The sequence below is a fragment of the Meles meles genome, chromosome 12 (genome assembly GCF_922984935.1).
Source record: "Meles meles chromosome 12, mMelMel3.1 paternal haplotype, whole genome shotgun sequence".
NCBI classification, from domain to species: domain Eukaryota; kingdom Metazoa; phylum Chordata; class Mammalia; order Carnivora; family Mustelidae; genus Meles; species Meles meles.
This window is the reverse complement of record NC_060077.1, coordinates 82850623-82870662: the sequence shown is the minus strand read 5'-3', so window position 1 is coordinate 82870662 and position 20040 is coordinate 82850623. Positions and strand designations below refer to the sequence as shown.

Genomic DNA, 20040 nt, shown 5'->3' with positions numbered 1-20040 from the left:
TTGTTTATTTTAGAGAGAGGGAGACAGAGCGCGCACACTTGTTTGCGCACGTGGAAGGAGGGTAGGAAGAGAATCTCAAGCAGACTCCCGACGTGACTCCATCCAGCTGGACGTGGGACGCGATCCCATGACCCTGAGCTCATGAGCCAAGCCAGCATCTGGTGTCGGATGCTCAACCAGCTGTGCCAGGCAGACACCTGTACCTCAAAAAGCATTTCAGTGACGTCGTTTCAGGTTTAAACAGAAACGAAAAGTATTTAAGTTGTAAGGTTAAGAACGTCAAGAATTAGGCAAGGTTAAAAACTCAGAAAAAGCGACATTTGGCATTTTTGTTCTGCTCTTTAATCCACCACATGTCCCCCTCCGGTTGTCCCATCACTACCCAGTCAGCATTTAAACCCACAAGGGTTAACAGAGGTCGTGCAGCAAGCACCTGGCTCGGACTCCGGCCGGGGTCACAGGCCTGGCATCTGGTCCAAGCACCACAGTCAGAGGCAGCAAGGACACCACCGCCCAACTCGTACCTTCTCCTGCAGGTTTCAGTCTGGCCCAGATTCTCCCGTCACGCCCATGACCAGGGTCCCCCCACCAGGATGAGGGCTGGCAGGGCCCCACGCTGCTATGGGCAGACCCTTCCTGGGGCTGCAGAGGTCTTACGTTGGCCAATACGCAGTCCTCTTCCCGTCTGAGAGGGTGGGGAATTACCGTCTTCCAGAAAATGCAGAGCAGGCAAAGGGAAACCAGGGACAAAAGAAACAGAGCCGAGAAATGAATTTCAGCAAGACGAGGAGGGGGCAGGACAGCAAAGCAGCAGTCAAAGACCACGGAGAACAACAGGGAATTTGGGGGGTGGGGGAAGAGGTCTGGGGTGTGAGACAAGCCACCTGCGTATGTTCCTAATGGGCTCTGGAGCTCGGTGGTGAGGTGTCGGAGGACAGGCTCGGGCCCAGCCTTCTCTGCCCATCACTGGGGAGTAAACCCACCGGCAGGATGGAAGGTGTCTGTGTGGGCAGAGCCCCTCGCACAAAAGGGACAGACCCAGGGATTCGTGCTTTGCGCCTCCGTCCAGCATTTGGAGTAATGGAGCCATTGCCGCCGAACATCTTTCTTGTCTTACAGCTCCTGGCATTGTAAAGAAAGCACTTCTGGCTTGCTTGGCCCGACTGCCGCAATCACAAACTTGCCCCACAGACTCGCCTTCCAGAAACAAACCGAACCAAACATTAAAGGATTAAACACCCAGCGAGCAGATGGGTTCTTGTAAAACGCTCTGTGGGCAGGTTCCTAGGAATTTAAAGGTCTCTGGCTTTGTTAAGTTATGAAAATTTTCCAAATTTAAGTCAGCAGAGCGAGCTGTTAGAGTCATGAGATGAGTTGGTGGGGTCTGGTAGGGGAAAGACTGGCGTGGCTGGCTGGGGGCCTGCTGCGGGGTCAGGGTGTTGTTTGTGGGGGGCCGTGCCTCCCTCACCCCCTCTCTGCCTGTGGTGGGGGAGCTGCTCCTGTTCCTGCCTGCTGGGGACTCAGTCGCTTTTAACTCAGCAGACACCCTCGGAGGGACCGAAACCCGGTTATGGCTCTGGAGGCTCTCGGGCCACCTATAGGCTTCGAGCTGATTTGTTTTTGTGACTCCAGGAAATCTTGCCTCCTTCCCATTCCAGAATTCCCCGTGAAGCCTCCCCGGTAAACAGGAGGGCCCTTCCTGAATGCTGCGGAAGGAATTTCTCCTTTGGGATTCATGCCTCTGTCTTCACGGCATTTTTAAATACCCCGGAGGTGGCGCGTGAGGAATCGGCCACTGGGGCCAAACCGCAGGCTGAGGACACACAGAGGCCCCACACGTTCCCGTGGGATCCAGCTCTGCAGAGCGCCCGGGGCTGGTGGCGAGGGGCTGGTCCTTGAGGCTTGTGCTTTCTTCCGAATCACGGGGCTACTTTCTGCCCATGTCGCCCTGCTCGCTCCAACTTGCCTCCCCACCCCCTTGCTGCACACACAGGCCCCCCCTTAGGACCTGCCGTGGCCTGGCTACAAGCTCCCACCTTGCTTCCATGCCCTGAGATGCCGTCCCTCCTTCCCTTCCCTCATGCACCCTCCTCCAGGCTCAGCCCCGTCCCCTGCAGCCCGTCCATCTGTCCGTCCAAAGGACTCCTGCTGCACTCCCTGAGCGCTCCTCAGGCTTTTCGTTGAACCTCGCATCCTTACCACTCGTCTCCACAACAACTCGGTCTCGTACTTCTTTTCTGTCTCCCCCAAGAGAAGCACGGTATGGTGAAAAAGCACGTGCCTGGGAGTTGCCGAGGCCCTGATGCAAACTGCAACTGTACCACAGGAAGCTGTGTGACCTTGGGCATGTTGTGTAACGTCTCTGGCCCCAGTCTCTTCTGTGTAATGTCATTGATAAGAGCCACCTCGTGGGGCTTGGCAGCACAGTGAGCTCTCTCTCCTCATCCCAGCAAGAGACACTAAATAAACCCTTCCCTGAGTGGTATGGCCGTGGCTGATTCCTTGATGCCCATACGTCCAAAGGAGAGATCAAAGCCAGAAGCGCTCACGGCCACACTGGCAAGAGGACTCGGGCGGGCCGGCCGAGCCCTCCAGAGTTGGCACTCATTTTGTTAGGAAAAGCATGTCGCACACGGATCCAAGCTTCATAGACTTGGCCAAGGGCTTCCCTTGGCAATAACAATCAGCTGGACCCAAAGTCCTGCCTGAAGGCTCCACCAGCCCAGGCTTGGGCTGCTTCTCATGACCTTAGGGGTGAACCGTATTTCCAGGGAGACACTGCTGTCTCTGATCGTCCCACTGGAAGAGAGCTTTGGATTTGGGTCAGGCACCAACTCTGGTTTAAGGAGCCTGTGGTTGTACACACAGGCCCCGACCCCTGCCACTCGCTGCCCCCCCACCCCAGCCACAGCACCGAGTGCTGAGCTATGCACAGAGCAGGTGCTGAGTGCTGAGCTGTGCACAGAGCAGGTGCCCTGTGCCTGGGGGCCTCCTGAAATTCCCCTGGAGCTGCCCAGCTCTCCAGGCTGTCAGCGATGTCAGGAGCCAGGGGGGCCGTGCGGGCGATGTGGTCCGGCTCCCATCCTGGGTCGGGCCTGCAGCTCATGAGCAACTTCGGCGGCCGGCTCCCGCGGGCTCCCTGCTGCCAGCCGAGGCTGTGTCCCAGCACATGCTGGGCAACGACGCTTGCCTGGGAGGTCAGGCTCCCTGGGGCACAGCTGCTTTCCTTCTAAGTGTCCAACCACACGGACAGGCCTTTCTCGGCGAGCACGTGTCATGCTCTGACCTCGTGGATGTCCACGGCGGGACAGGCAGTGGGCAGCTCTCCCCCCGGAAGCTGTGCTGATGGGAGATTTCAGTCCCCGCTACCGGCAGCTCCTGGGTGATGGCTTTTAGGCTCCGCGTGCGTGCGTGCGTGTGTGTGTCCCTCTCTTTGAGTCTGTGTGTGTGTCTCTCTGTCTCGGTCTCTCTCTGCACACATGGGCTCTGTACGGTTCTGGCAACGGGGATCCTCTGCTGTCAGAAGTCCTCCACAGTAAACCTCTACCGACGGAAGCCACGGCAGCCTCTCTGCCTCCCTGCGTGCATGAGCCTGAATCCACATCCACCGCAATGACCGTGGCCGGGGTTCCGTCCCGGCACGCACAGCTGCTGCTCTTGACAGAGACTTTGCGTTTTCCTTGTGACTGAGAGGTCTGCTGTCTTCCCTGGACACAGGAAGACGGTCTGATGCGGAAGGAAAAGAATTGTCAAAGAGCCAGGCAGTGCGCCTTGAAATGCATCTGTTTTTATTCACGTTGAGTCTTTCCAGGTGAGCTGCACTAAATCATAGGCTACAAAATGAAAGCAGATTTTTCGTAGCACGTCCATAGGGAACCCACGAAGCGGGCTCACCACCGTGCTCCTGCCTCTTCCCCAGAGCAGGGAGGGCATACCTGCTTGTCCTCTACAGAGGCCGGACCCACAGTGTAGGGGACAGACTTCTCCCGTGGTCTGCACGGGGATCGCCTCGCTCGTTTTGGCTGTCGCACAGTGACTCACAGGGCTGCAGAATTGGGGAAGGGGGAACAGGGTAAGGCTTAGTACATCTCAGGATACTTTGGAACAGGATCCTTTTCGGCATCTGGGAGCTTTAAGCAGAGCTTGCAACTTCCTTGCTGCAGACTAAGAACACCAGCACCGGCACCATCAGGGGCAGATCTGGCCTGAGACAAATGTTTGAGCCCGTCGGCCAGGCACGGACCCTGGAGCCAGCGCACCATGGAGCTTCCAGAATAGACGTCCATGCTGACTTCTTAACCAGTCCTGCAAGCAAGGGTCAGGCCAGGCCCGACTGGAGGCTGGTGGTGCCCTGCTGAGCCTGGCAACCCGGGAAGACCTATTCTGCTTTGCTCTTTTCCCTCTGAGCTGCCCCCTCCAGGTCTGAGGCCACTTTCAGCAAGTTCCTATTAGAAAATGTGGGTTCTTTGTACTTCCCAGCGCCACCAACCTCAGTCAACACTTGATGATTTAAACAAGTGAGCATCAGACATTCGGTCCCCAACTCTGGCCGTCCACGTTTAATAAATGAAGGACCCCCCTTCCCCCACTGCCCCCCAGCGGTGGTGTCTTGATGACAGCAATTAGGTCCTGCCGCAGAACTCAACAAGCATCTGCTTTCAGTTCTCATTTTTGGCATATTTTCATGAATTAACTCTTACAGTGGCAGGGAGAGGGGTAGGGACCTTGGCCGTGTCTTGCTTTTGCAGGCCAAGGCGTGGGCGTGGTGGAACACTGAGTGCTCCGCCCAGACAGTGACCTGCAGGGAACACACTCACCTGCCACGTGGCACACAGTGATGGCGTTCACACTCACATGTACCGAGACAGGTCCAGACCGTGGGGAGGGAGCCCCGCCGGTGGCCCCAGATCCCAAGGAAGAATGGTTGGTGGCTATCTTCCAAATACAAGGTTGCCCAAGGTATCTCCTGCCCACATCAGGCAGTGGAGGGTCTCGTCTTCTACAGAGGAGAAGCAAAGCTCCCCAGTTCCTCCCAACTCTGACATCACCAGTTCTAATTATAACTGGCGTGAGAGGCAGAGAGGTCTGTGTGACAAATGCCCGGATTGTGACCAGTAAATTTTCAGATCGGGGAAACCTAGTGCCCGGATGATCAAGTGAGTTGCTCACCCAGATTGGCACCAACCATCCTGACTTCTCATCCAGGACAGTCTTCACCTGCCACGCCACCTCCCACATTTGTAAAAATTCATGAAAAGGAAGACAGCAGTGGTGCAGAGTTTCAAACCAAAGGAGCCCCCCTCCCACATACCCATGAAGCAAGCAAGGGTCACAGAACAATGAGTGTTTCTGTCCAATTCCAAGCTGTGTAAAAAGAGTTGAGTCCCCTTCTTCACGTAGCATGAGAAATGTAATTAAGGTTGGTTTGTTTGTTTGTTTTTATAATTGACATTCCATAAAATTCAACTTAAAGTGATTGGCCCCTTGGCTTTTGGTATATTCACAGAGTTGTGCAGTCATCACCATTGTATAATTCCAGAATGTTTTTTATCACTCCAGGAAAAAAGGGAAATCCGTATATCCATGAGCAACCATTCTTGGTTCTCTTCTCTCCCCAGCCTCTGGCACCCACTGATGTACTTCTCTCCCCATGAATTTGCCTGTTTGGCATGTTTCATATAAATAGCATCACACAGTATGGGACCATTTGTGCCTGGCTTCTCTCACTGAGCGTCATGTTTTCAAGGTTCCTCCGTGTTTTAGCTTGGATCGATGCTTCGTTCTTTTTTGTGCCTGAATAATATTCTTTTGTATGGAGGGACCTCCTTTTGCTTCCCTGTCCACCAGTGGATAGACACTTGGATTGTTCTTAACTTTGGGCTATTCTGAATAATGCCGATGTGAATATTTATGCAGAAGTGTTGGTGTGGACATTTCTTGTTCATTACCTTGGGGTCTCTATCTAGGAGCAGAATTGCTGGATCACATGGTAGCTGTTCAACTTTTGGAGGAACCACCCCTGGTTTTCACGGTGGCCCCACCACTTTCGTTCCCACCAGCCATGTGTGAGGTCTCCAGTTTCTCTTCCTCTCTGCCAACACTTGTTATTGTCTGTCTTTTACATTTTTTTGTTTACATTTACATTTACATTTTTTACATTTTTTACATTATAGCCGCGCTCTGTGGGTGTGAAGTGACATCTCATTGTGGTTTTGATTTGCATTTCCCTGTTGATTAATGATATTGAGCCACCTTTTCGTGAGTTTCTTGGGCATTTCTGTGTCTTCTTTAGTGAAATGTCTCTTCAGGTCTTTACTGCTTTCTTCAATGGGCTATCTGTCTTTTTACTGTTGAGTCATTATAATCACACGTCCATGTGCAACACAATAGCATCATTTGCCCACACAGTGAAAATAGCATGGGCCTGAAGCAAGAAGGGGCCAAGTGCCAGAAAATGCAGGGCACTCAGAGGCTTCTAGCCAAAAGAAGGTAGTGGACTGAGGAAGGTAAGGAAGAAAAATGAAGGAACTTTATTTTAAAGCCAAAACATGACAAGGCAGATTACTGCAGCTCTGTGCGGGTAAGGTCCTGCCCAGGACACACTGCTTAGGGGTTGGACGGCATGGGTGGGCCATGAGGACAACAGCACGTGTCTCATCTCTGCTCCCCAGAGCACTGTGGAATCGATGCGCCTACATACACGAAGTACTTTGAATGTAAAATGTAAAATGAAAGTGCTCATGCTCGTTAAGGCTACTGTGAATGCTTGAGAATATATATATATATATATATATACATATATATATATATATATATATATATATATGACTGAGCCTTACAGGGCGGGACTTGTGTCTTATTTAGCTTTAAGACTCCTCAGCATCTTACAAAAATGTTTTGCGAATGAATACGCAACCTGAAGATGAGATTTCAAGGTCTAGTGAACACGTGGCCTCTAATCTCCACCGTTTGGGTTTATTGTATGAACACAGGGAACCAAACGGCACAGCTGTTAGCATCTTTTCAGCACACACTGCCCATTTCCACCTATGGTCTTCTGCACCTCCTGGCAGGAGATACAGAGGTGGGCAGGTGGCCTGTGCCCGCCCCCTGCAGTATTTGCATAGCTGGCCTGGGGTGGGGAAGGGGTGGATTTGTCTGTGTGGCTCACTCCTGATGGTCCCGCCTACCTACCCCAGCCCGGATGGCAGTTAGACTAACAGCACCTGGGAGAGCCCAGGAAAGGCTAGCTCAGGTCTCCTCCAATAGGTGGACCTGGCCTGGAACTTGGCTCCGTGCCCTCAGGATCCCCAGAACAGACCCCCCTGAAAGTATTTTCATACCGTGCCCAGCTCAGCAACCTTTGGGCTTCTCATGTTCTGCCCTCCCTGGCTCCTGCACGGGGCCCCAGCCTGATTTGCATCTTCCACTCAGTTTGCATCACAAAATACGCCCAACCCTCCCTGGACCAACTTGGGGAGGCTGGCAAGTTTTGTTTTGTGTTTTGTTTGTGTTTTTCATCTCTTGCCATTTCTCTAGCAGGTTTCTAGTTACACTCAGATGATGCGTAGCTTAGGTTTCATTTTATGTCCTTGGCCTGGGATGCAGCGAGCCCATACTCCCAGACTCGGGGTCTCCCCAGGGTGAAGCCCCGCTCACTGCAGATGGCTTTGGGAGGGGGGCAGGTCTGCAAGTCTGGTAGAGGGAGTCACTGTGGCTCTTACGTTGGGTTTCTCTTCGCCAGACAGCTGTGTGTCCTTCAGTTATGAGCTCCCCGGCTGTTGTTTCTTTTTTTTTTTCCCTTTCCTTTTCCCCCAAACCCGGAATCAGTATTTTGGGAGTAAAGGGGGGAGGCAAGGGAGGAAGAGCCGCAGGGGATGAAGCTGGCAACTGCCAAAGCAGCTCTGACATGTACACGGAACCCTCAAGACTCATTCAGCACAAAGTGGCTGCAGAGGAAATCCTGCCGAGCCCACGATAAGGGGGAAATGGAGTCACTTCCTCACCAGCTGCTGTATTCAGGTAGAAAAAGTCCTCACTTCCTTGCGTGTGCGCTGCTGGCCACGACTCACAGAACCCCAGGCAGCTTGCTTCCCCTTTTGATCTCAGCCCAAGTTGTAGTCCAGAGAATCGCTGTCTCCTTGGGCTTCAGGAAGAGCTCTCATCTCTGCTGGGGGCCTTCCTCCCTCCCTCTCACCTTTGCGTCCTTTCCTTCTCCCAGCATCTTCACTCTTGCCTAGGCTGTGTGCACAGGGGCTGTCATAAAGACAGTATAGGGAACGAGGCCCACACCCCTTCGTGGAATGCCAGCTCGTGACCACGGGGGGGGGGTGTCTTTATGTCCCCATAGATGTCCACACACAGCATGGGACCTCTGAGCCCCTCCTCCTGTCCTGTACAAGGGGCACCAACGTTGCCTCTCTTGCCAGCATCCAGGATTATTGCTTTGTTACCTCCAGGCAGCATTTCCAAAGTGTGTCTTCATAACACAGCAGGAAGCTCCCTGACAAGAATAAATGGTCAAAGGAGTTTGGAAAATGTACATCTTATCCCTCTCTGGGAGACTCAAGGCACACAGGTAGGGATAATATTCAAAATATTGAACAACCGGTATGGAACAGACACTGACAAGTCAGATCCAATGCTGACTTCCAATCCGGCTGAACATCAGCCCCTCATAGGAAGATACCAGAGATGGACGCCGCCCCCCCCCAAAAAGAACTAAATTTTGTTTTAACCCATCGTTTACTTGTCCTTTGAATACCCTCCTTTAAAAAATATCATCTATTAAGATACGTTTGGAAAAACTTGCTGTATAATGAAAGGAACCCATTATTTCAGTTCCAGAAACATTTGCTGAGTGCCTAGTATGTGACAGACACTGGCTCCTGGGATCCAAAGATAAGATGTATTTCCTGCACCTCCAGGTGCTAAGAGTTGATCAGGAGAAGACAGACACGTAAAAGGATCATCTTCAGATTATACAGCGAACAAGGAATAGCTGAAGATTACCTAGCTCAGCCTAAGGGCTTAGAGAAAATAATTGCACTGAATCCTTGAATGAACCAAAGTTCATTTACAAGTGACTGAGGTCGAGCAGAAGAGCTAGGTTGGGGTCAGAATATTGAGTCTCAGGTGCCTTGGTAAGGAGTTGAGACTTACACATGGAAGAGACAGAAGTGATTCTGAATAAAGCACTCTGGCTGCAAAATGGAGAGGAGATGGAAGGTCAGGGCTCCAGACGGGGGGCTGAGAGGTCAGGTGGGAAGTTGATAGCCGCAGTCCTGGGGAGAGAAGGTAACAGGGATGGAGAAATATGTAGGTGGTCACATCGGTGGTACTTATATTGCCCTGTCTGATTCCCTTTGGTGCTCACTGGCTTGGCCTCTAGCGACGATATACAGCATCTGCCTCTTTTCCTGAGGGCTTTCTACAGCCTGTGTACACACCTGGACTAAAGTGCTGGGGCATTAATGCCTCCATAGGAACAGTCCTCAGCCAGTGAGTGGAAGGTGAAGGTGTATAAATACCCCAGCTCCCCAGCCTACCAGTGGGATGACAAAAGGTACCTGATCTGCAGGCCCCCAGTTTTCCCAGGAGGATTAAGATCCAAGTGCCAGATCCAATGACCTGCTTGATAAGATAACTTCATGGCTTCTTCCCCACTCCCCTGGTAGTTTCCCGGGATCGTCTCCCAGATAAACTGCTTACACTCAAATCTTCATCTTGGGGTCTGGCTCTGGGAGAACCCAGCCTCAGACTTTGGGCTTTACCAATGAATGGGTGAGGGGGTGAGGAAGAGGAAAGCCTTTCGGGGGCTCTGAGAGTGTGGTCGTTTACTGGACAGCACAGGCATGGGGAAGGCAGGAAAAGAGGCAGGCTTACTTCAGGAGACGGTGATAATTCCAGTTGGGGACAGGCTAAGCTGCATTGTCACTTCTAGTGCAACATCATAGAAAGCAACTGGAATGGAATCTAGCGGTCAGAGGAGCAGCTGGGGCTGGATATGAAGGTTTCAGAGTCATCATCAGAGGGACGGTATATGTAAGATCATGAGAGGGAAGGAGACTGGTCAAAGAGAGAAGATGGTCCTGACAGAAGCCCAGGGAGCACTGAGTACCTATCAGGGCAGGCAGAGGAGAAGGTGCCCATGAAGGAGGCAGAGAAGACATTCTTCAGGATGCAAAGATTTTCGGTGGGTTTTGTGTTGGTGCCAAAGCATTCAGTAGATGCAACCTGAGACTCATCCAGTGAATTTAGCCATGAGGATGGTGTTGGGGGTCTCTGGAGGGTGTTTTCAGAGGTATAATGGGGGAAGCAGCTGGGCTGAGTGAATTAAAATGTGGGTGAGAAGACAGCAAGTGAAGGTGGCTTTAGTGGCTTGTCCAGGAGGACCAGGAGAGAGACAATAGTTAAAGTGCAACAGCATCAGCCTGGACATTTTGAGGAAATATGAATGTTTATATACCAAGGAAAAAGAGACGGAAGAAACAATGGGGTTGAAATTATAGTTGAGAGCATGAACAATAGATGGAAGAAGGTTCTAGAAGCAATGGGAAACAGTGAGACAAGGATGCAAGATGGAAAGGAGCAGAGAAGGACAGATAGTATTATAATCAGTGGGTGTGCCGGGACAGGAAGCTGTGGTGATTCTGGCCCAGTGGCCCCAATTTTCTCAGAGAAGAAGGGGCTAACCTCAGGTGACAACACGGAGGAAAATGGTAGCTAATCAGAATGGTCATGGAAGGGAGCAGAGAAAAGATCTGACTGACCCAGGGTAGAGAAAAGGAGTGCTGAGTGGCTTCCAGAACTCACTGAGTCTAGAGACAATAAATTTAGAGCAGTGCTGGGCCGCATGGTTGGATGACTACTTCAGCAACCTCGGAAGGCCAGGTGAGGCTGCTGTGGGACGGGGTCAGGTCCGGAGGCAGAGGAAGGTGGGGACGGGAGGAAGCAAGCTGAGGGAGGCCGGGGGAGGTGCCCAGGGAGATAGAAGAACCAACTGCTGGCCAGTGTTCTGACCTGTAAAGCGTAGGAGACAAACCCAGTTTCTACTCTCCTCCTCCACCTCGCATCTGCTAATCAGTGCATACTGGAAGTTAAATTCACTGTGCCTGTCTAGGTTTCATTTGTCGCAGACTACTACAAAAAGGACTGATGTCTTTACTGGACATTGTTATATCAGTGCAGGTCTGGACTTACTTAGAGGTTCCTTCCAGCTAAAGCTTTTGCCATTATTAGGGTTCACCTTCTTCTTTTTCTTTTCCTTCCCTAACCTTGAGGTTGTCAAGAAGAAGGTCACCCATGGAGACAACATTATAAAGCCATGAAAAATGGAAAATATCAAAGACATTCTGTAGCGGTGTTCGATTTCCTGTTGGCACTATCTGACTTTCTTTTTACTTTCCTCTTACTGCTGACAGGATCTCTGCTCTATGCAGGATACAAAATGGCAGCATGCATTGGTTTCGTTTAGTTCAAATGTCCCTTAGAGATGTCATCTCTCACTGGATTGTATGCTTAGTGAGGGCAGACTGGTTTTCCCCTTGGGATCTCCCATGACTGCATAACGTCCATATCCATAGTCAGCTCAGAGACTGTGGAATGTAGCTGAATTTCTAGTTTGTTTATATCCAACAGGGCCATATTTATTTTTCCCGGTGTTTAAGGAGATCTTTGAACCTCCGTGAGTCAGGGGCCTGACCTTGCGGACATTGGGTTAGCTGCTACCTGTTGCACTCAGAACTCTGTTAGGAACGTCTTTCCTGGCCAGTAAATATAGGGTACGATTTCTATTAACTGAACACCATTCCACTGTATGGAAGTGCCATGAGTTTACCTAACCAATCGTATTTTCAGACATTTCAGTCCTCTTTGGGTTTTCTCTCCTATAACCAACCTGTGCATTTTACTACTTTTTCCTGCTAAATAACTAGGAGTGGAATTCCTAACAAAAGGATAATATTTTTAAAGCTTCTGATGCTTTAAAAATGATGCCTTGCCAAATGCAAATACAATTTATCTTTACCTGGGAGTCCATCAATTGTGTTAGAATATCTGGGCCTCCCACCCCCAATTCCCACCCCATCCTTTTTGGCAAAACTCGGTATTCTTTTCCGTTTTTGCCAATCTGACCCATTTGGTATTTAATCTCATTTTATTTGGAATCAGGTTTAAGTGAAACTTCTTGAAAGGCACTGGAGGGGAAAGGAAAATTTGGGGGAGCAGCTGCCTCAAGAGAGAGGTGTGTGTGTGTGAGAGAGAGAGAGAGAGAGAATCAGGTGGGAGAGGTCCCATGAGCAACGCTGAGGAAGGCTGAGGACACTTTTGTTGTCCTCCCTGCTTGGGAGTCTTGAGTATGATCTGCTCCTGTCCACACCTCCCTGGCTTACTTCCAACTCTGTAGCAAGGGTCTGGGTTCGGGGAGTCCAGCCATCTGCCCTGGTGGGCCAGCTCTTGGTGGGACTCGGACTCAGACCATCTGTGACCTCTGAATTTGAAGTCCATGGAGAAGCCATCTGCAAAAGAGCACCCAGAGCTGGGGCCCAGCCCACCTCCTCCATGGGGACATGGTGGGGGGGGGGGGTCAGCTAAAGGAGAAAGGCCGGTCACCCGGGAACCCGCCACGCATTTCCGGGACTCAGGCAGCGCTTCTGCCCATGCAGACGTGAGCCAGGGTTGTGGTGCCCTCCAAGTGCACAGACTGGGATTTTATCCGAATCACATGATGATGGCTCAGGTTTTCTTTTTCCCTCTTTGTTGCTTTTAATACATAAAATGAGCATGTGTTTATTTAAAACAGCTTTCAAACTTAAACAAATAATGACAGACTGTTCAAACAGACTTCGGAAATCGCCCTAATCAGGATGTTTGAAAAAGCAAGAAGACGCTCCATAAAAGTAGCTTTTAGGACCTCCAGTCCTGAAACCACAGCATCTGCTTTGCACTTTGCAGTCGTGGATGGGCAAAGCTGGGGGGCCAGATTCAGTCTTGGGGTGGGGGTCAAATGATGCCCCTCAGCCCCACCACCTGGCTTCATGATTTCTGAGGAAGTAGAGATGGGCAGTGCTTTACCACTTCCCATCTTTGACCGGAACATGTCACGTGTATATTTGTACATTTTAACTCACAACTTCTATAGCAATGACCAGGCATCTTCAAAACCAAAAGCAGACTCCATTCGGGGCTGGGGCCACAGGGAGCTAGTAAATTGCGTCTGTGAAAGAGGGGACTCCGCAGACCCCCTGGAGGGAAGGCCAGGTGTAGGAGGGATGGAGCAGGTTTGCAAGAGGGCAGACCAGCGAAAAAGTTAATAAGTCCACTAGTTCACATTCGAGGCCACGTTTACGAGGGGCTCTGAGTCACCTATGTGAATCTTCATTGCAGCCAATTTTGTGGATGAAATAATAAGGCTCAGGGTTGGATAATTCATACAAGGTCAGAAGCAACAAAATGTCAAAACTGGGATTTCACCCAGACCTGCTTCCCCAAGTTGAGAGCCATCCCCTGACCCCTGGGGCTGCGTCAGCAGCTCTGTGTTCATTCTTTGAGTCAGGAGATGATACTTTAGCTCATCTCACTCCAGAAATGATGTTTTTTTCTTTCTAATGCACACCAGAAATGGCCCATCAGGTCCATTAGGAGCACAGTTATTTACATGAGGGGATGGTGGTTGGGAGAGGAAATCGCTCAGCCATAGAGAGGTAGGGATATTTGGAGAGGCTTTTCTTGTGCCCCCTGGTATCTGTGTCGTGCCCCAGGTGAACAGGGAGAAAATGCCAGAAAGGTCAGATGGCAAGGGGCTTAGTCTCTTTCCTGTTCTGCCAAAGAAAACCCCACTGGTAATTAAAGGAAGGCAGGACACAACCTTCTCAGCGCTGAGCCACGCTGCCTACAGCACAGGGCCTGGGTCCTGAAGGATTCCGGACATTGGCTGCTGTAGGAGGTTCCAGCGAGAGGTCAGCCTGGAAGGGTGGGCTGTGAGCTGTTTGTAGCCATGTCTGTGGGATCCTGGGACACACTTTACAAGAAGCAGAGTTTCTCCTGCTCGTAAATCTGTCCTGCCCCATTCCTGCCCCATTTGTCCCTGATTATATATAGGGAAGGTATGTTCCTTGACTAGCAATCGGGATTGTTACCTCAGCTTTGTGCTGAGAGCACTACACACATATCTCATTTATGTGTATTGCCTTGCTTTCCTAAGGCTCAAATTTAGAAAATGTCAACAATGGATTAAAAAAGAAGAAACCCCTTGCGCCCTCTCCTGGCAAAACTTAACGTAGTGCGTCTGTAAGCCCAGGGCACCCATTTCCTGGGGAGCGTGCTTGTCTTGGCTAACTAACTCATCTTGCGTTAATCTGACCAAAGCCGTTGACACACGAGATGGACGAGTAGGGTTTCTGTGGTCTGTGATCAGTGTTTCTCCTAAACCTTTCTTCACACTGTTTCTCAGCCTCAAGTCTGTTGGCAGTTTGGCTGGGATTGTCCTGTGCATTGGGATACTGAACAGCATCTCTGGCCAACTACCCATTAGACCCCAATAACACCCCTACCAAAAACGTTTCCAGACATTGCCAAATGTCCCATAGGACCAAGATGACCCCCAGTGAGAACAACTGCCCTAAACCCTTGTTTGCCTTTTGTACAGGATGTTCTTGGTCAAGGGCAACCAGTGAGAACCAGAGTGAGAATATCTCATCACAAACATTTTGTGATAGTCAGAAGCAGCAGTTTTCATGACTGATCATTTGGGTTCATATTTAGGAATCTGTCCCCAAAAAGCAAACTTAGCAAGCGGACAGGAATTCATGTACAAAATTTATCATAATATTATTTATGACCGTGAAAGTTCCAAAAAGATAAAGATTCGGTTAAATCAAGGACAGAATATAGGACATGGAATACTAGACAGTCATGAAAATGATTGTGTGGATCTATATTTAATAGCATGAGAAGTTACCCCAATTATGCCCTACACGCTCACCTTCAAGACCACTGCCAAGATTCCCAGAGGTTACGTATAGAAGAAATCATTTCAAACAAGCAGAATAAGCATCTGGTGAAGTATTAGGCCAAAGATAGAATTCAAACCAATGACTGAATTCAGAAAACATTAAGTGTCAATTGAATTGATACTTATTAAGTGCCTCCATGTGCCCAAACCACGAATAGCTCCAGAGAGACAAAACTGATCCCTGCTCCCTCCTGCGGCACTTGCCTGAAACAGACAAAAACACGGACCGATATCAGAACTACCTCCACACAGCAACGCTACAGGTGTGGGTGTGTTACTGTCTCATGTGCTCTGATGCCACGTTGTTGGGAGTAACTGGAAGTATATCTTGTTCTCTTCATGCCTGAATAAATCATACCAAGCAAAAAGAATTTCAATTACTGGTTTATATATGCAGATATACTTAGAGAGTTGTCCAACTACTCACTGGATCCAACAAATGTCCCCCAACAAATCTAAGGAATGAGCATTCAATCCAAGCTGAAACAATCCAGATAACTTGGCCATGACTCCCATCATAGCCCTACAGACCTGACTTCAAGGCAGCAATAAGAAAGGATGAGAGGAGCCATCTTCCTTCCTCCCGTCCGTGTGCGTTCAGTGACACCTAACTGACCATAAGTGACCACATGCTTTGCGAAGTTCACAACTTGAGTTAAATGCAAGGTTGTGGTCATCCAGCCTGGCCACTGCCGGAGGAAACCCTGAGATAGCTTTTTTACCCAGGAGAACCCCATTGTTGACTTCAGAGTCTAGGCATGCCACCAGGGGAGGCCACCCTGCTTGTGTGCACCATGCCAGCGTCCTGGACAGACCAAGCACTCTCACAGAGGTGCTGTGAGCCATGGGAGGGCCTGAGCGACTCAAGAGCACTGGTTTGGATCTGGGTTCGAATCCCGACACCGCCGCTGATGAGACGAATCCCTTAACCTCTGTTTTTCCCACACGGGTTTTATTTTCCTCTACACAATGGAAGCAAATAAAATGACTTCATAATATTGGTATGAAGAATAAATAAAATAATGTGAGGCATTTATTACAATGCCTGGCCTATAGCAAGTGTTCCATAAAGGAGCATACTTGTACCTACTGTTTCTTACTATTTTTAGGAATGGCCATGCTAGCTAAAATTGCAAAACCTAGCCTCCAGTATTTTCTAACTGCATTTGCTGTTTTATTTTTCTCCTTAGCACTCAGCGCTCTCTCGCCCACTCTCTGATACATTTATTTAGTTTCCCGTCTAGGGCCCGCAACCAGATAAAAGCCTGGCGGAGTAGGAACTTTCAGTCGGCTTGCCTCACTGCTGTGTTTCTGTGGTACCTGGCTCATCAACAGGATTTCGATGAGTACTTCTTGAATGAGAGTTTGAAAAGTGGGTCCGAATCACTGCCCGAGAAGAGCGTTTCACTTTTCCTCATGCCCTGCGGAAGGCGCCCAGCTCCTGGGGCTGGATGCTACCCTTCCCGTAGGCCAGCATCCCATGCTCCCGCGCGCTCTCTCTCTCTAATTCTCTTTCTTTTTCTCCCGCTCTCTCCCCCTGCAGGATGCCTTTGTGGAGCTGTACGGCCCCAGCGTGCAGCCTCTGTTTGACTTCTCCTGGCTGTCCCTGAAGGCCCTGCTCAGTCTGGCCCTGGTGGGAGCTTGCATCACCCTGGGTGCCTACCTGGGCCACAAGTGAAGTCAGTAGGCTGGCCACAAACAAATATGCAAAAGGTTCACTAAAGCAGTAGAAAAATATGCATTGCCAGTGCCGTACCATGAAACGAAGCTGTGGTCTCTTAAAAACAAAACACGAAACAAAACAAAAACAGCTTTCAGGCTCAGTGTCGAATCAGCTATTTACTGCCAAAGGGAAATACCGTTTATTTTTTACATTATCAAGAAAAAAAGATTTATTTATTTAAGACCGTCCCATCGAACCTCCTGTCTTTGGAAACCCTGCCACTAATTGGCAAGCCCCACCTGTGCAGCTCCACCTGGATCTCCTGTGCCTATAAACACGGATTTGTTTTCCATGTTGTTGGCTGGACTGACTCACCATCTGAAGAGCAAACGAACTGACTGAGGACGTGACAGTTCCAGAAGCCGGGTGTCTGGCTGCTGGAGGTTAGGAAGAAGGTGTTCATTTTCCTTGGTTTTTTTTTGTTGTTGTTGGTTTTTTGTTTTGTTTTTTTTTTGGTTTTTGTTTGTTTGTTTTTTGCCCTGGGGGCTGCGATATGAAGAGAGGGAAGGCGCTCGGTGGGAAGTCCATTCTTCCCTGGCCTGAAGAACAAGACACTTAGCATTTGGCTCACATGGTACATACCCGGTTGGAAGAAAACAAAACAAAACAAAACAAAACCTGGGGAACTTCAGATGGACTTGGCGACCACCAAGATTTCTACACCGAAGGACAGTGATGGGGAAAATGCCGTGAAACCATAGGAAAGTATTTTTTTAAGCTACCAATTGTGCCGAGAAGCATTCTAGCAATTTATCCAATAGCATCCAGTACCTTAAAGCCCTGATGTGTATATTCAGACATTTTGGATACTCTCCCCCAGATACTGGCTCTGTCTGTGTATGAAGCAGAATCCTCCAGAAGGCGAGGAAGTGAACGTTTTGGTGACTTATCCAGAAGCATCAGGCCGCCACAAGTGCCTGCGTTTCCCTAAGAGGCCACGGTCTGCAGTCCCGCCCTGCCCCAGCTCGGAGGCCTCGTCCTGGAACGGAGCCTGGGCGCTCGCTGGCCTGCTCGTGGGCTTCTACACAGAGCAGTGCGGTCTGCGAACGTCTGGAAGCCGACAGAGCTCAGAATCCCGCTGTCGAGAACAGTCGTGGCACTGGGCCTCTACCCCCGTCCCTGTAGTTGGGCCCTTTTCCTCGTGGGGCGGGGAACCTGGGAGCCAAGACTCTTAAGACATTTATCACTGTGGAAGTAAGGAAACAGGCACTGCGCCTTTCTCTGCGGAGGGAGCTGGCGTCGCCGCCACCGGCAGGAAACCGGGAAGGAGACAAGTGCATCCTGGGCGCCGCGTGGCCACGGCGCATGCGTGCTGATCACGGCGCATGCGTGTTGGCTGCGCGGCCGCCCACCTGTGCGTACCGTTGAGAGCAAGGCTTTAAGTGACCTTGGGGAAAGTCGTAAAGGCTGAAGGAAGCGTTGGAATGAGGTGTCATGGATTAATCGACCCACGTCTCTGGAATTACGATGTAAAACATTACCTTGTCATTGTAGTTTTGTTTTGTTTTGTTTGGAAATCCTGACAGAGGAGGGGGGAAAAAAAGTTCCAGGTGTGGAATGTGGGAATTATCTGTACATCCTGGGGCATTAAAAAAGAAAAAAAAAAAAAAAAATGGTGGAAACTCTAGAGAAGTAGCAATGAAGTGAAATCTCCAGCAAACAAACTAGAAAATTGTTTTTTTCAAGTTTAGAATCAGCTTTGAGACGTTCATGGAATAACTGTGGCATTATTGCATTTATACCATTTATCTGTATTAACTTTGGAATGTACTATGTTCGATGTTTAATGCTGTGGTTAATATTTTGAAAGCTGCTTTAAAAAAGAAAGATACATGCATCTCAGCATTTTGTTTTTAAAAATTGTACTTAGTTATGGCCTCCACACTTTTCATTAGCAAAAATTATCATTTTTCTGTTTGAGATTTTTGTCTCGGTTGTTTCAAAGCATTTCTGAGAAGGTGAGAGAAGCCCCGGGTCTCAGCTGCTGAAAACCCCGGAGCACGTTGGCCACTGTGGAGCTTCGCTTCAACCCAGTTACGTGCATTTCCACGTCAACAGAATAGTTTATTGTGAAGGATATATCTGTTGTCCCTTTGACCTTGTTCCTTGAAGGTTTCCTAGTCCCTGGGCAAATCAGAATCTAACACATTATTTAGGATGACATACATGTTTGGTTAAACCCATGAGATTCATTCAGTTGAAAATCCAGACGGGAAATGACCAGGGGATTAAATTCTGGCCATGACGGTTTGACCTTCAGAGGGTTGCTTTATGTGGTCCACTTTGACAGAGACCCGTCTAGAGCACTGCTGCCCTCCTTCCACAGGGCCCTTTTCAGTGGCTGTCCTTCGGATTCTTCCTGAAATGCAGTGGCGCCTGTGCCCCGCTCTGAGAAAGCAGGAAACCCATGGTATGAAGCCAGACCTCCCTGGCAGGCCTCAGGGAACAGAATGATCAGACCCTTTGAATGATTCTAATTTTTAAGCAAAATACTATTTTGTGAAAGGTTTACATTGTCAAAAGCGATGAGTGGGGAATATCCAATCCTGTGCTGCTATCCTTCCAAGATCATGGTGGTGGGGTCAATTTGCAGGACACTCCAAGTGGCAGAATCCTCCGAGCTGCTTTAGAAGTAACCATGAAGAACACAGACATTTTTAATATAAAGCCTGTTTGTCTTTTGTTGTTGTTATTGTTTGTATTGTTCAAAGGCAGAGTATTCTAAAAATGTATATATATTAAAAAAAAAGGTCATGGGGGCTAATTTCTGGTTGGTTTTCTTTTGCCGTGGGCTGTTGTTCTCTGGCTTAATTGGTAAATGTTCCTGACTGCCGAACCCCCAAACTGTACAGTATTGTGGCTCCACTCACTCTAAGAGTAGTCGATGTTGCATTTTTCTTGTTCTAAAAAACATGTTAGAAGCAATGAACGTATATAAAAGCCTCAACTAATCCTCTTTTTCCCTCCTTTTTTTCAATGTGTCCATGAATTTGCGGTCGGACAATGGAGAAGTATTCCTACCGATTTTGTGTTGAGAAGGGATTTGTACCTGCATTACTCTTAACGTGGTGTATATATGGGCCAAGGTCAGGGTTAAATAGGACACCTACATTTTCCAAATTGGGGTCAAGGGCTCTAAAAAGAGCCACAAGGAGCAAAGCACCCAGGGGCCACCTCGGCCCTCCCAAGCTGTCACGGCAGGTCGAATGACAAATGACATGCTCCAGAGCACACAGTTCATCTCCGACTTCGCAGTGGCTGAAAATTCTCCTAAGTTTAAGATTTGAAGTAAAGTCACATTTCA

At 49.4% G+C, this 20040-nt stretch overlaps 1 protein-coding gene across 1 annotated transcript in view; it reads left to right on the top strand.

The window, feature by feature from the left end:
• The window catches only part of BCL2 (BCL2 apoptosis regulator), a 167859-nt gene extending 148173 nt beyond the window's left edge, over nucleotides 1-19686 (top strand). The window contains exon 3 of the mRNA XM_046025155.1: nucleotides 16557-19686. Within this exon, the coding sequence (XP_045881111.1) occupies nucleotides 16557-16691 (135 nt within the window). The 3' untranslated portion in view covers nucleotides 16692-19686. The remainder of the gene's footprint in view (nucleotides 1-16556) is intronic.
• The last annotated feature ends 354 nt before the right edge of the window (nucleotides 19687-20040 follow it).